The sequence below is a fragment of the Chinchilla lanigera genome, unplaced genomic scaffold, assembly GCF_000276665.1.
Source record: "Chinchilla lanigera isolate Chin_1 unplaced genomic scaffold, ChiLan1.0 scaffold00029, whole genome shotgun sequence".
Lineage (NCBI taxonomy): Eukaryota > Metazoa > Chordata > Mammalia > Rodentia > Chinchillidae > Chinchilla > Chinchilla lanigera.
The window spans coordinates 1,468,648-1,484,155 of NW_004955430.1; the positions used below are offsets into that span (position 1 = coordinate 1,468,648).

The 15,508-nt window shown below is 42.8% G+C and overlaps 1 protein-coding gene across 7 annotated transcripts in view; it reads left to right on the forward strand.

Moving 5' to 3' along the window:
* LOC102029990 (chromosome unknown open reading frame, human C3orf67) overlaps positions 1-3,436 on the forward strand; it is a gene marked incomplete at its 5' end in the record, with an annotated part of 255,631 nt that extends 252,195 nt beyond the window's left edge. For all 7 annotated transcript variants that reach the window (XM_005387269.2, XM_005387270.2, XM_005387273.2 and 4 more), the window contains 1 exon segment: positions 2,877-3,436. In XM_005387269.2, the coding sequence (XP_005387326.1) occupies positions 2,877-2,989 (113 nt within the window). In that variant the 3' untranslated portion in view covers positions 2,990-3,436.
* Between the last annotated feature and the right edge of the window lie 12,072 nt (positions 3,437-15,508).

Here is a 15,508-nt window from a genome sequence, read left to right on the forward strand (position 1 = left end):
AGCGGCAAAAGCGCCTGCCTGGCAAGTGTAAGGTCGTGAGTTCGGTTCCCGGTACCGGAGAAAAACCAAAAAAAAAAAAAAAAAAAAAAAGAAAGCAGTTTTTCTTGCAGGGCCTGATGGCACACACCCGCAGTCCCATCTGGGCCGGAGTCTGAGGCAGGAGCGTTACAAGTTCAAGCCCAGCCTGGGCAATTTAGCAAGACTGTGTCTCGAAATAAAAATGGAAAGGACTGAGGTTGTAGCTCAGTCAGTGCCGGTGCGGGCCCTGGGTTCAGTCCCCAGTACCATCCCAAAAAATGCTTTCCATCCTCTCCCGCTTAGAGGAAGGGCAGGGGCAGGGCCGTGGGGACCACTGATAGAGCAACAGGGAAGAAAAGGAAAGGCACTCTCCCTCCTCCAGCTTCCTGTTCACTTAGGAACTGTGCCAGCTGCACAGGTTAGCTCCTCCTTTCAATCCAACGTGGTCGTTAGCAAAGTCCGGTCATCCTGCAAAGACACAAACCGCCATAGCCAAGGGTCGAGGAGGCTCACCACAGGCCCCTGAGGCATCACGGGACTGGCCTCCGTCCTCTGGAAGCGTGCTGCCCCAGTCCTGCTTCCCGCTTCTCTGAGGATGTGTTCCATTTGCTGCTCGGCTCTCCTGCACAGAAAAGTCTTCCTGTGCTGGAGCCAATACATGGGTTTCCTTGACTTCTGCCCTGGAGCCCGACTGCCTGCGCCTGGCACCCCACCGAGCCCTCTGAACTGCCACAGGCCGCCCCTCACACTTGAAACCAAACGTTCTCTCTGAGGCTCCTTGGGCACTCAGCTCTCCGCCTGGCCCTCCCGCGTGGACGCTGTCACGTTCACCAGTGGTTTCCAAAATAAAAAAATCCAGCCTCTTCTTGTTCCAAGTCTGATGTTTTAAAATGTAGAACACCTTTACATTTTTTTTTACTATTTCTATTTAAATCCCTTTAACATAGTAGCTCCCAAATTAAATGTGTTAACACCACCTCCTCCACAAAAGCATCAAGCCTGGTGTTAAAAGAGAGGCTTCAGTACACTCACGTTTGAAGTGTTTATTCGAGCACACAAGCCCTGAGTGGGTCGGCACCAGACCCCCAGCAACTGGACTTCCATAAAGAGGGCCCCGAGTGTAGCTTTCATGAGGTTTTCTCAAGAAGCTAAACCAGGAGAATGTGTCCCATGGTTAGAGGGGGAAGTCCCTCGCTAGAGGTTACACTGAGTTTCAGGCTGATCGGGGTGAAGTTTTGTGTCACTGTTTACATGCAGATGGCTTCGGCTTGCGTAGTATATAGGAGCCTGAGGCCGAGAGCCAGCTCACAAGAGTAGCCTCGCAATTTTAAGGGCGTACTAGAAAGATCGCAAAACTTGAGTCTAGAAATCCTACGCCGCCTCTTCATTCACCAGGCAACCTCGGACTGCTGCTTGACTTTGCAGACCCTGGTTCTCTCATCTGTAGAACAGGCAAGATAATACCTGCCTGTGTCACAGGTTCTGAGGGTCTAATGAGCAGGTGCTCTCTGCACCACCGAGGCTCGCTAACTGAGGTACGAGCCAGACAGGCCCGCTCCTCCGCGGAGCTCCACTCTTTAAGGATGACTGGCACTGCCTCAGCTCCTGCGTGTCAGCTGATGGCACAGTCCACCCACCTCGCTGCATGCTCCCTGCCAGTAGCGCCTGTTCCTGGTTGTCATTATGTCCCCCGACACCCTACTCGGTACCTGGTTCATGAAAGGGTCCTGTACGTTCAGACAGTTGCGCCCCTCTCTTGGACCTAAATGTCCTAACCATGACCTCGTACCACTTGGTCTACTTCGGGCAGGGTAAAGTGGGCTCCTACCACCACCACCTTCCCTGACTGCGGGCACTGACACCTTTACTCTCAGCTGGCTTTTACTGAGCCTGTGTTATTTGCCAAGCCATGTTCATGCCCCTCAGCCCAGCCCCTGAGAAGGTGACCCTGGTGAGCACACAGCCTGGGTGCTTGGTTGCCTTGGTCCCTAATAACCCACTCCCAAACGCCAAAATACTTAGCACAGCACTGGGCATGTAAAGTTGCTCAGAAAGCATCGCTGTAAAAAATGTTTCCCTTTTAATTTCATGCCACTTATTAGAAACTCTGTTAGTGACTTAACCAGTGGGATTTCTCGTTATGTGAGCCATTTCAGTGGCTGCTTTCAGAAAACCATGCCATGTTTACTTCCCCAGCAAACCTAGAACTTCTGCCACTAGTAAAACTACAGATCACCCAATATGCTATTCTCTGTATATGTTCTGTGCTTTATTTGTCCTGAATTTGTAAGTGACATCATTTTATTTGTTTGGTAGCCTTTTTAAGATGTATGAATGAAGACTAATTATCTTGTTGTTTGGTTTGTGCTGCGTTGCACTTGTTATGCTTCTGGCCCATGTGGTTTAGAACTGTGATAATTAAGTTTTGAATTCTGCCCAAGTTTCCCTAATCTGAACAAGCGCGACTCTTTAGTCCTGTGGCCCTGTCCCTTTCTTCTGACCCTTCCCCACCATTTCTCCATGCTGTTGTTTTTTTTTTTGTTTTTTTTTTTGCAGCACCCGGGATCGAACTCACGACCTTATGCTTGCCAGGCAGGCGCTTATGCCATGAGCTATATCCCCAGCCATGCTGTTTTTCTTAACCTTATTGCAAAGCTGGCCCTTGCGCCCTGGTGGTTCTTCTGTGCCACGCACTTCCAAAGCACTCCCCCTTTCTAGACTGACATTCGCCTGCATAAAGAAGATCCCCCCAGACGGAGGCGATCCCTGCCTTATTTCCATCACCCTTCTTGCACTGTAGCTCAGGAATTCCGAACCAGGCTGGCAGCTAATGTGTCTGTGGTTCCGCTTCCCCGCAGGTGAAGAAGACCTGAGTGTGGAAGAGGACGAGGAAGTGCTGACGCTACTGTACGACCCATGTCTGAACTGCTACTTTGACCCCCAGACTGGGAAATACTACGAGTTAGTGTAACCCCTCCTTCTATGACAGAGCAGCCACCCAGCTGGAGCAGGGCAGCAGCCCAGATTCTATCAAGGAGGCACCACAAGCTGTGTGGAGGGCAGGCCCGGAAACCAAACAGAACGGAGAGAGATTAATTCGCTTTATAAATAATGTTCAGTGCTAGGAATCCTTATGTTCTCTTTGTAGATGTGTGTGGTTTTGAATCTGTGAAGGAATTAACAGAGACAAGATTTTAGGACTTTGAACTGATTCTTATTGATGTTCATTCTCATGCTGCATCTAATTTTATTTCATATTTTATGTAAATAAGTTATTCACTCAAATTTTTTGCAGTGTTAATCTGTAAATGATGGCCTGATATACCACAGAAAGTGTATTCTTGTTTAAAAGATATCTGGGAACCTTTTATTCTATAATATATTTGTATTAAAAATAAAGTATGATGAAAAAAAAAAACCTTTTAAACTGCTTCATTTTATCCACTCCACTCTTTACCAGAATATTCCTGATAGTTGTCTTTTCTTAGACTCAAGAAAGAAAACAGGAACCGGTCAGACTTTATGATCACATTTTATTGGCTCTGGCCCCACTAGTCTCATTTCATTTTAGTTTATCCAGAGTTTGCTACCGATCACAATATTGTTAATCACTTAAGCTGCTTAACGTTGTACTTTGCTTTTCTCTTTTTAATCTTTTACCAATTATTGTTGAATTATAGTAATCTAGCTGCATGATTTAATAAGAAGTCACCATTGGAACACCTGCTATACCTCCCCACACCCGTGACCTGGGCCTAGAGAATGCTGGGAGGCTTTCTTGGGTCTTTAAGACTCTGTCAGTGCAACTCTGCTCAGTGGGTCACACGACAAAAATCGTGTGCTGCTTGCATTAGCGTAGCCAGCCTTGGATTGTGTGCCAAGTACATTAATATTGAGTTCGAGGCAGTACTTATGATATTAGCTGGCATATTTTGTTATTTAATAAAGATTTTTAATAAAGAAGAGTACCGCTGGAAATGAAAAATTATTGGTGTACAGTTAGATTTAATGGTAGTACTATAATTTCATTTAATGTTGCTTGATAGAGGAAATACGCTCTTTTTTCATGAAAAGCTTTGGGCTCCTGTTCAAAGAGTCATACATTATTTAGTACCGTGCTTGTATTTGATAAGCTTTTAATCCTGTTGTTCACAAAGTATACCTTTGTTATGAATTTATGTCCAAGTTCTCCATACTTACAAAATGAAAATGAGTAAGTAAGGCTCCACAAAGCATGCAGAATAATAAAAAGAGTTGAGGTTATCGTAATCATGACTTGAAGGCTAGAGTAGGGATCGAAAGGCCTTATTCCTGCTTTAAATAGTGTCAGGACCACCCCGCAATAGAGGAGCGGATTAAAACTTGGTATTCGTTAAAACCTACAGATGCAAATCAGAAGCATCATGAGCTAGTCTGTGGGGGAAAAAAGATACCAGAGTGCCTCATGAACCCCAAAACAGAAAGCTACACAGCCCCCCAAATGGGTGTGAGCTGGGACCTCAAGAAATAGAGAATACTGTTAGGATGCTTGAATTATAAGCAAAAGATGCAGAATTCAAAAGCTGGCTGAAAAGCCAGACTCAGAGACACAGGAATCAGGGCGGCTCCAGGGATCCCAGTAGCAACGAGTTTCTCATGTCAATCCGTGGTCACCAAAATGACACCACCCTTTTCTGTCCCAAGTCTCTGCTAAAGCGGCAGAAAGCTGATGGACCTACTGTTTGTCACCCCATATGGAGGGAGGGTGAGACAGTGCCTGAAAGAGAAGGGGCTGTTCACCGTGTGCAGAGGGTTATCACCCCGCAAAAACAGCCAGAAGCGTTTCTGCCGCTCCTCTCTGATTCATCTTGCTGTTTCTTCTTTATAATTTTCTCAGCTACTCTGTCTACCTGCCAGGACACTCCACCACTGCACAGCCTACCCGTCCAACCATACAGAAATTCTAACTCAGTTTCAATTCAAAATCCCGGAGTCAGGATTCCAACTGGCCTAGTTTTATCTGGTGGCCAGCAGGACCGTCTTCCGTGGGTGAGGGGAAGGCCCATGTGAGCTGAGCAAGCTCTCCATCGGCCGCCACAAGTCCTTGTGAGCAACTGTTACATTTTACTTGACTTTCTTAAAGCAGTAGTTTGATTTCTGTTGAACAGTTTTCTACAGAAGAGTTGAAAAATACCAACAGGTGTGCCTCACATGGCTAAATTTAAACCAATGCAGGGCAACCAGTTTGCTTGGACATTTATTGCCTGCGATATACTTGTTCGCATTGGGCTGCGTGCTAGCGTCTCCTGGGAACTGACACCTAGGTTCCTCATCCACAGAGCCTGATTTCACTGGTCTTGAGTGCAACCTAGACATCAGGAAGTTTTTAAAAACTCCCCAGCAGTTGTAAAGGCAGTCAAGGCTGAGAATCCTGCAGTAGCTTGGATTTGACAGGAGATGACCACAGCATTTTGCCTGGTGGCATGTATGCCTGTGGGGAAGAGTCCGCATTATTCGTTTCTATTTTCAAGACCTTAATTTCTGTTTCTAATCAAATGTCTACCGTTTACATCTGGAGCTCATTATCGCAAATGGATATTTAAAAAATAGAACGGTTCAATACGGAAATGCATCTTAAGATAATTTGGAATCAGTTCTGAGACTGATTCAAACAGTTGCTTATTTCATATAAATGGATGCAATTTATAAATAATTGTAAGTCTTCAATCTCTAAATTATTGTTTAATTACCGATCCCAATTAATAAGAATTATAGAAAAACAACTATCAGCAATGTATAGTACCAGATGATGATTTCATTTCCCTAACAGTTTTCAATTTTCTTTAGCCAATTAATTTAATTTTATTTTCTATTCAAGGAAAAAATAGATCTATATAAAATACATAGACTTTTGTGAAATATTTTGCCCTGTTCTCTTTCTCCATATTTTGGGGTTCACTTCATTTATATCAGCTGTTTCAACTGCATCTTGATTTTTTCAAAATGCAAACTATACATATTTAATAACCAAGAAAAGCATAGTTGCAGAATGTACAACCCAAAGGACAATTAATTAAAAGAACTAATTTTAAAATTGTTATTTGGCTTTAATTAAAGATCTGGCTGCTGAAATTTTCTGAATTGTTCTTTTTTTAAAGAAAACTGTGGAATGACAGAAACTATAGTATCAAAACTTAGTTTATTCCAAGTTGCGTCCCATAACTCTCAATCTTTAAACAAAATGGCCAGAGTAATGAAAATTAAGAGTCACCTGTCCCACCCATGGTTGTATAATAGGATTTCTATTTATACATCATTCACTTTGCATTTCAGAAAAGTTGGTGGTAAAGAAAAGTCTTGTCAAATGAATCCTATTTTCTCTTTTCTCCCAGTTTAATAGTTAAGATGGAAATACCTAGGAAGGACAGTCAGGACCATTTCTTTATTGGTTTGTTTTGTTGGTACTGAGATTCGAACTCAGGACCTTGTGCTTACCAGGCAGGCTCAATTCCACTGAGCTATATTCCTGGCCCCAGGAACTTTTCTTTAAATTCTCTCATTTTACTATTGAGAAAAAAGATTCAGATTGGGAAATTAATTTTCCAAAGGCACTTGGTTCAAAGAGGCTCAGGGAATCCATGATTCCTCACTTCTGAGTCAGTCCTTTTCCCACCCTGAGAGCCTTAAGGACTCAAATGAGAGATTTGGATGAACATCACCATCCCTGTACAGAGGACACTAACACCCTATTAGGAGTTTAAGATATCTGGTTCTCGCTTAGCATTTCCTCCTCTTGCTCTCTGCTGATGCTTTCCTCTCTCAGTTGTTAGCCTTTGTACCTCAGAGATCAGCGTTTCCCAATGTGTGTTCCCAGAAACAGAACTCCTATTACGTAGTAGTAAACATGGGGAAGAGGTCCATGGTCAAAGTCGGAAAGTACTGGAAAAGTGGGATAGCCATTTGTCCTTACTGGAGATGTTCTCAGTGGCTCTGAGGCAGGAGATGAGGGCACAGAAAAGCATCTGGGCAATTGGGTGTGACCGGTTGGTCATGGAGACTTGTTATCCATGGAGATTCAGGACACAGTTGCAGAGCAACCACTAAGCCCTTCATACCTAATAGCAATCAGAGAATGCTGTCTTTGGTTCTTCTGCCACAAGAGCAAGCTGAGCTCCACACCTGATGTGAACCTTCTACCATGAGATCAAGGGAGTTCATGATGGCACAGCCTAGATCTGATGTCAGAATTGGGGAATAAAAGAGAGTGAGAGGCATGGAATATGCAGCATTTCTCAAACACGTCTGTCTATAGAGCACTTGTCCTGCAGAGGCTCCCATGCCCTTACCCACCCACAGAACTTCCTTGGAGAAATACTACTGCAGGTTCCTTCACCACAGCCTGGGAACCCTGGCTCTCGCCAGAGTCACAGAAATGTGTCTCCCTAGTCTGTGTGCACATGTGTGCCTGTGTGTTGTTTGGGGTTGTGGCTGCCAGGGGGCTTTTGCTGTTTTTTGCCTTGCCTGGATATTTCACTGATCCCAGACCAGGCAAGTTGATTCTTCAGAACTGCTTTTCACCCAAAAGCAAGTATGCTAAAGCTTGAGCATTCCCTAGCTCTGAAGCCTTCCTCACCTAAGATAAAGAAATTTTCTCATATTTTAAATTAGACAAACATAACTATAGATAATACAGTTAACTTATAACAAAGGATAAATCTAAGTGAAAGTTATTCACCATGAATATTGGAGCTTTACATCTTACTGAATATTTTGGTTCTGGTTTGTGAGGTTTTAATATAATTTAGAATCACATTAAGTCAAAATAATTTGACTTATAAGAATTAAATTACCAATAAACATGAGCCACAGATAACACTAATTTATACTGCTGACATATTCTTCTGTAGTTAATCACCTATAATTCTGTGAAGCGTTACAGAAGTGAAATGTGGGAAATGGTATTGATTGATTTTCATCAGCCCAACTTATCACTGTCAGTGGTTATGCTGAACCTCGCAAGATTTAAGCGCACAAACTTGCCCCTAATAATAATGAGTATTGTCAATATTTTAACCTGTGGATCAGGAGAAAGTATCTCTAATTTGCTGTAGTGAATCCTTCCAAAAGCATAAGGGACAGGGTGCTCTTGGGACTTAATCAGTGATAATCAAATGGGACTATTTGGCCTAAGAAATCCAAATCTTTGTTAATTTCTAGTAATATGACATTCTAGAATAGAATTTCTGCACTTCCTGCCTCGTAGGCCCCCAGAAGGGAGGACCCCCAGTGCACAGGGAGCCACGGGCGGGGAGTGCCGGTCTTCCGGCTGGCTCACTTCCTGCGGGAGCCACGCAGCTGAGAGCGCTGTGGCGTGCCGTCCTTCAGGCCGGCCGCCACTGCTCAATTGAGAGCTATCATGACACAGAGAAACAATGACACAATTGGCCCACCATGCACTGACTGCAGTTGCCCACCCATGGATGTGTGTGAATCATTCAAACTTTGAACAACCCCTGGGAATACATGACATACAACAGGCCACTCTTGCTCCTGCCATTGAGAACCAGAAAGGTCCAGAGTCAGCGGAGGAGCAGCTGCTGAACAAGGACTCAGAGAACATGAGAATGCAGACTAAGCCCAAGGGGTCAGAGGTCCTGTGGACTGGGGTCATGAGAGCTGCTCGGAAGCTGTAAACCAAGAGGACCTTGCACAATACCTGCAGAGATTCACTGGAAGCCATTCTTCCCCAGACAGTACAGGCTGTGGTGGAGCTCCGGAGAAGTCTGCAGCAAGATTCCTGCTGCCTGTGCTGACAGTTGGGGAGAGGACACTAACCGGTTGTGGGGGTCCCAACGCAATGGGAGGCTGGAGAGAAAATGCTACAAAAAATGGCTTTCGCCCCAGACGGCTCACTTGATTTTTGACAACCCTTAGGCTGTAACTACTTGTTAGATCTTTCTTGCATATCTCTGTCTTCCTGAGAAACCACTTCTAAGATACCAACATGTATTACAGCAGTCATTGATATTTTCCTACTAATCTATCCATAACTCTGTAATGTTTGTATTGTTCCTACCCTATTTCATAAATGGATGCATGTTTATTACTATGTGTTTCCTACAACAACCATTGAGAATAGTTTATGATTATTCAATAGGTCACTCATGTATAGTTCTATTTATTTTCTTTCGAAGATACCTAAGTAGAGTACAACAACTATTGATAATCTCCTACCTCTTTTATCTGTAACTCACTATTATTTGTCTATTTGTTTTCCTGAGAAACTATCTTGTAGATAACAATATGTAAAATAATAACCATTGATAATTTCCTACCACTTTGTCTGTAATTTGGTAAGCCCCCCCCCCATTATTGTTATCCTTCTCTTACTCTTTAAAATAAAAAAAAAAATAGAATAGAATTTCTGTTAATGATGGAGTTCTGGTAATGTATGATTAAGGCAATCATGAAAAAGAATTAAAGTAACCCCCAATTTTGCTTTATGACTTCCTGAATCAAGATTATTTTAAATCAGTCAAACTGGGTATGGTGGTGCATGCTTGTCATCCCAGGAGTCAGGAGGCTGAGGCAGGAGAATCACCGAGAGTTGCAGGCCAGCCTGGGCTACATAGCGAGTTCAAGGATAGCCTGTACAGCATAGTGAGACCTGTCTCCAAAGAGAAAGAAAGAAAAAGAAATCAAATTGTCACCATTTGTTTTTCCTATGAAGTCAGTTTTACATCACTATAATGAAATACCTGACTCAAGCCACTCACAAAGAAGTTGTTTACATAGCAACAGTTTTGGAGGGTCCACGTCCAGACAGCATAGTGCAAGCTCTATGGCAGAGGCTGCTCTGGGCTAACCTAACTTCATGGCAAGGATCCAATGACCTCTCACACCAGAATCAGAAAGTGGGTGGGGCCACATCTGGGCTTTTGTAACCCTCTCACAGGAACTATCAAGGAGACCAAGGACACCCACTTTCTAAGGACACACCATGTGAGCTAAGGAAGTCCTGTGAAGCCCCGCCTCTTAAAGCACCCACAGCATTTCCAAGTACAGTAGTCGATACTCATCCTCCACTCCCATGGCCTCTTCTGAGTCACGCCTAAACTGTGGAACCTCCTGGCTGTGAACGTGATTCATACATTTAAAATCCAGAAAACTTACAGACCTTTTAACCAACTCAATTGAAGAGAGCTTCTTTTTACTTTAAAAACTTTTTAGCTGGTCAAAGAAATTAATAGTATCCTCTTCTAGGCTAGTTTTAGCAGGCAGTATCGTTTCACCCTGATACTTTTCTTTGACTTCTAATATGTAAATAATTCTAAAATTCATCAAAAAATAATATTTGTCTAGGCATAAATAATATATTTGTAATATCTTTACAACTAGCTTACTTTAAAAGGTCTTAATCATCTCAGATCAAGTACTCTCAAGAACATCTGCCATTGTCAAAAGAAATTTGATTAAATAAAAAGTGGTTCCACTTCCTATGGATATGGAATCTATGGATATAAGAATCTATGGATACTTCACGATCTATATGTCTATCAACAGATGAATGGATAAAGAAAATGTATTTACACACCATGGAGTACTACTGTGCCATAAAGAAGGATAAACTTGAATCATTTGTAGGAAAATGGATGCACCTTGACACCACAAGATTAAGTGAAATAAATCAGACACACAAGCTTAAATGTCATATGGTTTGTCTTATGTGGGAAACCAACAGTATAAGTAAAGAGCAAGGGGCTGGAGATATAGCTCAGGGGCACATGTGCCTGTCTGGCAAGCACAAGGTCCTGAGTTCAATTCCTGGTACCAAAGAAAGAAAGAACAAAATAAAAGATAAATAACAGGAAGTAGGGAGATTGAGCCTTCTCAAAGGGGGAGGGGGTCAAGAGATGAAAGGAGAGGAAGGGAAGAGAGGGATGAGCGAAGAAGAAAGGAATTAAGACGTGTTACGTACATTTTCCAACTCCCGACAAGGAACGTGAACATTATGTACCACAAACATGTACTCATAAAAGAAAGGTCCATGGGTGCTTCAAAGCCCAGATAAACAGAAAAACAGTAAGTGCAGAGATTCCTACTACAATCGGCTCTGATCAGCAGCGGCATTAGCATTGGTAACGTCCATGGCCTTAAAGTAGGAGTCATCGCTGTTTGCGTGTATTTCACAATTTCTGAGCGTCTTTCCTTGCTTTGCCTATTTCAGTCCACTATAATAGTTCTAAACCTTGACTGCACCTTGCAGCTCAGGGGTCTCCCCACTGCTGGAGATTCCTGCTTGTTTCTCTAGCCGGGGCTGGGACCTGTGCACTGTGCTGTTTTAAAGCTTCCCAACTGATCCTAACACGCAGCCAAGGCTGAGGCCTTCTGGTCAACCCTCTCTTCATTTCTTGTCTTTCCTTCTCTACGCCCTGCGGTGCCAGAATGAGCAGTTCAGAGGTTCCCAAGGGCCTCATATGGTGTCAGTGACATTCAACAGTTCAATCAACAAACTAACCATTACTTGATGGATTTCGCCTGTGAACACTTCAATGACGTCCTGGCGCCCTGCTTTATCCTCCTGTAGTTGATGGCCGCTGGAATGGAAACACAACTCGCTTTTTTATTTTTCTTTTTTCAGTCTCATCCTCTGTGCACTTCAGGCTATCCCACTTATGCTTCTGCCTGGGTGTCGGATCATGCCACTGAACATACTGGGTTTCAGCTTCCAGATTAATAGAAGGAAGACTTAGAGTGTTTGAAAACGAAGAGAGCCACTTGAATTTTAAACCTTTCTCAAGCCATCACTTCGGGGTCGTAAGCCCTCTGTAAGGTTTGTTCTGTGTACAGAATGGGGAGCGCATGGGGCAGCGAAGGAATGAACACGGTCATGTACAGCGAGGGGACGGGCAGGAGAGAGGGCAGGAGCGGGGAGGCAAAGTGAAAGAGGAGGTTTGGAATGCAGCGAGTCAGTAGCCAGGTCAGAATGACCTGGAGGACTGTAGCCCTGCCCAGGGATCTTTGTGGAGCACAAACGGGGTGACACCCATCCACGGAGTGAGAATATAAACTGATTTTTTCTACACTGATAACAAATTGGATGTCAGAAAGCTGGAAAACTTGGAGACATCCAAGAGGATGGTGAACAGCCCTTGAAGAAGGGCCCCCAACATGCTTAGCCCTCATTGAATGTTGGCTGTTACGGGTGTTACTTATGCCTAGGCCTGCGGGGCCGAGGACCTTGCGGTTTTGGGTGTATACTATCACTTTGGTGGTATGTAATAGCTACAACATTCACCTAAAATTATGTATGGACTCGTGCATATTTTATGCATATAAATTAGTTTCATGTTTTCTCTGGCATGATGCTAAGATTTGTTTTTAAATTTGTTTTCACTACCCTGAAAAAAAATGGGAGCATCTGTTTTATCCAATAAATTCATGAGAAATTAAGCTTCCTGAGAATTGGGGAAAATAAGGACAACCTTAATTACAAATTCAATACCAATACCTGTGACTAAAAAAATAGACACTCCAATGAGTCTTTGAATCTGTATTTATTCAATTATTTGTAATAACTCAGATCAACCCATATGTTTAAATAATTGACTCCAACATGAATATTCCAAGTCTTATTCCTAAGTGAAAATCCAAAACCAAACCAATAGCCTCTTAAATCCCCTGAAATAAGGATTTCTGAAATGACTATTCCGGACCAACAAGGCCATATGTGCAATTGTTATTTTTATTTTCATTCTTCCCAGTATTATGTAGAGCTGTCCTGAATCATATCGTTTTACCTAATGCATCTATTCCTTTAGGGCATATGAAGAGTATTTGAAATAGTAATGTGTATTTGTTTAAATAGAATCTGTAGTTCAAATTCTGTGTAATTCCAGACTGGCTCTCTTCCTCTGAGGCTAAATTAATGAGATTTTTTAACAATTGTGGTATAGGGGAAATAAATGTGACTTCCACTCTGTTAGATGTCTGATATGCCAAGTTTGTGTTTTCTAAAATCTAAAAATGAATTTTAAGGATCCAAGGATGTTAAGAGTGGAAAATTTTATTGAGAGAGACAGCTCCTGAGAGACAGAAGGGGGCCGGAAAAATGGGATGCCTTGGATCCCAGTTTATTAAGGAAGTTTTATAGAACAAAATCACGAAATGGGTGCAAAATCACAAGGTGGGTACAACACAGGACAAAACTATGATCAATCAGTAAGATTATGAGTTTAGCCCTTTACGGAATACTGGTCCAGTGGGGAAGCAGGTCACGTGGCAAGTACACCTGGAAAAATCCAGGGCCTTTTAGGAAGAGATGAATCAGGGGGTTTTGGCCACCCACCAGGGTGACTGATATTAATTTATTGTTTATCTCTCAGGGAGGCAGGTAGGCCTGGTCATTTTGTCTTCATTTTGAGGCCTGGCCTCTAGCAGACACTCCCCTGGCCACAGCTGTAATGTGTGTTCATCCTCCACAGTGACTCCTTCAAGGGCCTAGCCCTGTCAGCCTGCCTGTAACATTCCTATCTAACTTAAAAACTGAATAAGATTATGTTAAGAAGTTATAAAAATAATCCTTTTCAATTTTGCTTTTGTCTTTTATTCAGAAGGTCATCCATTCGCTTCAAAGTTTTCTCCCAAATTTCTATTCAGAACTTAATCACAAGTTACAGATACAGAACTCTTCACCAAACAAATCCCAGTGTCTTCAAAACCAGTTCCTGTACGTCTCCCTCAGAGGTGTGTGCTGCTTCCCAGCTGGGAAGAGGGGGTGATTGACAGCCCCTCTGGAGGTGTTTTTGCCACAGCTTCCTGCCTTGCTGGGTCATATAAGCCTATTAGGGTGAAAAGCAGTTTTTTTCCCTAACTTTCTTGATTCTCTTACTAATTCCAGCATCATCAAGTTTCATTTCCATTTTCAATACCAAGCTATAAAGAAATTATACATGTCAGCCTCAGTGTGTACTATAAATTTTTCATAATGCTTTTGGAAAATTACCATTTTCATCCACCTGAAATGGTACAGGGTATTTAAGGAATGTGTTGATTAATATTTTTTCTTCTTCCAATTTTTATCAGTATATGTATGCAATACATAATAAATACGTTCATTGTGGGGAATTGGTATATTTACACAGTGCATCTTGATCTTTTTTACCTCCCCTTCCCCTCTGTCCCGCCTGTCCCCTCTCCCCAGACCCCTTTCCCATCTCCACACCTTGATTAATCCTGGACCACCTGGGGTGCTGGGGCCGCTGTGCCGCAGGGTCCCAGACCAGAAATAATATATGCATCAACATAACAACCGCTACAGGTTTACATGCAAAGCTCAGTGTTCTGCTTTTAAAATGAATTCCTCTGGTTTCCTGTAGCATCTCCACTGAGCTGAATTTGATAAATACCACCAGTTTATACATCAAAGAAAAACTGTTCATCTTTTTCATTTGACCCCATGAGTCGTTAAAGTAACCTTTAAACTATGATTCTGCTCAGTGCTTTACTCTGCCCTGGAAACTGCACCGTGGCCAGTGGGTGAGAAAGATTCTCATTGCTATTGTCCTCATCTTTACTGTCATGATCATTTATTGAGCTCTCGCGGGGTCCCTAAGCATTGCACTGAACTATATGTGTATATGTTTTCATTTAATCCTCATAACTCTGAAGCAAGCATAACCATAAATTAGGAAGCTGAGATACAGACAGGTTCAGGAACCTTCCTGATGATGCGGGCAGCTCTACAGACCTGTGTGATGTCGAATCTCACAACATAACTCTCAGCAGTACTACCGACTTGCAGCTGTTCTCGTAATGGCTAAAATCTACACTGCTTATTAACAGCAGAAGAGTTCATGGTGGCCCCTTGCTTCCTCTAGGGTTAGCTCCACTACTGCACCTTGAAAAATAATTTTTCTGTTTATCTGCTACATCTTAAAATGGTCTACATTTTAAAAGTCCATGAGGAATTTACCTTCACCTATGTCCAAATGCATTTCAAGGTTGTTGGTATTTTTATATATTGGGGTATTCTTCCTGCTATCTACAAATTTAATAAAAGGAAAATATTAGGCACAGCACACAGGTATCAATTTAGAAATCTATTTCTTCTCCACATGGCATCTTTCTTGCTCTTCTCTTTCCCCTAGTGTTTCTATAGTAACCTGGCATCCTTAGCCGCCACCTTTCTGCTGGCACCGAAGGGCCTTTTATAATCAGCACTCCACTTGTTCTGAAATGTGCCTTCAACTCGTAACACCGCAGTGTGTAAGCTTAGTGGGGCCTGAAGCATTTCTTATCTTGAGTTAAACTCACATGTTCAGAGGAGTGAAAATATCAAGAATCTTAGTGTTGCAGCTTTCAGCTTTCAGCTTTCAGCTTCACGACTAAAACCAAGAACCATGTTGATTTCTGAGATCCTGGAAATCAACCTCTGCCCTTTCCCACCCAAGCCATCTCTTACTGCTTCTGCCATGAAGACTGCCTCTGCCCCAGGAGCAACCACATGCAA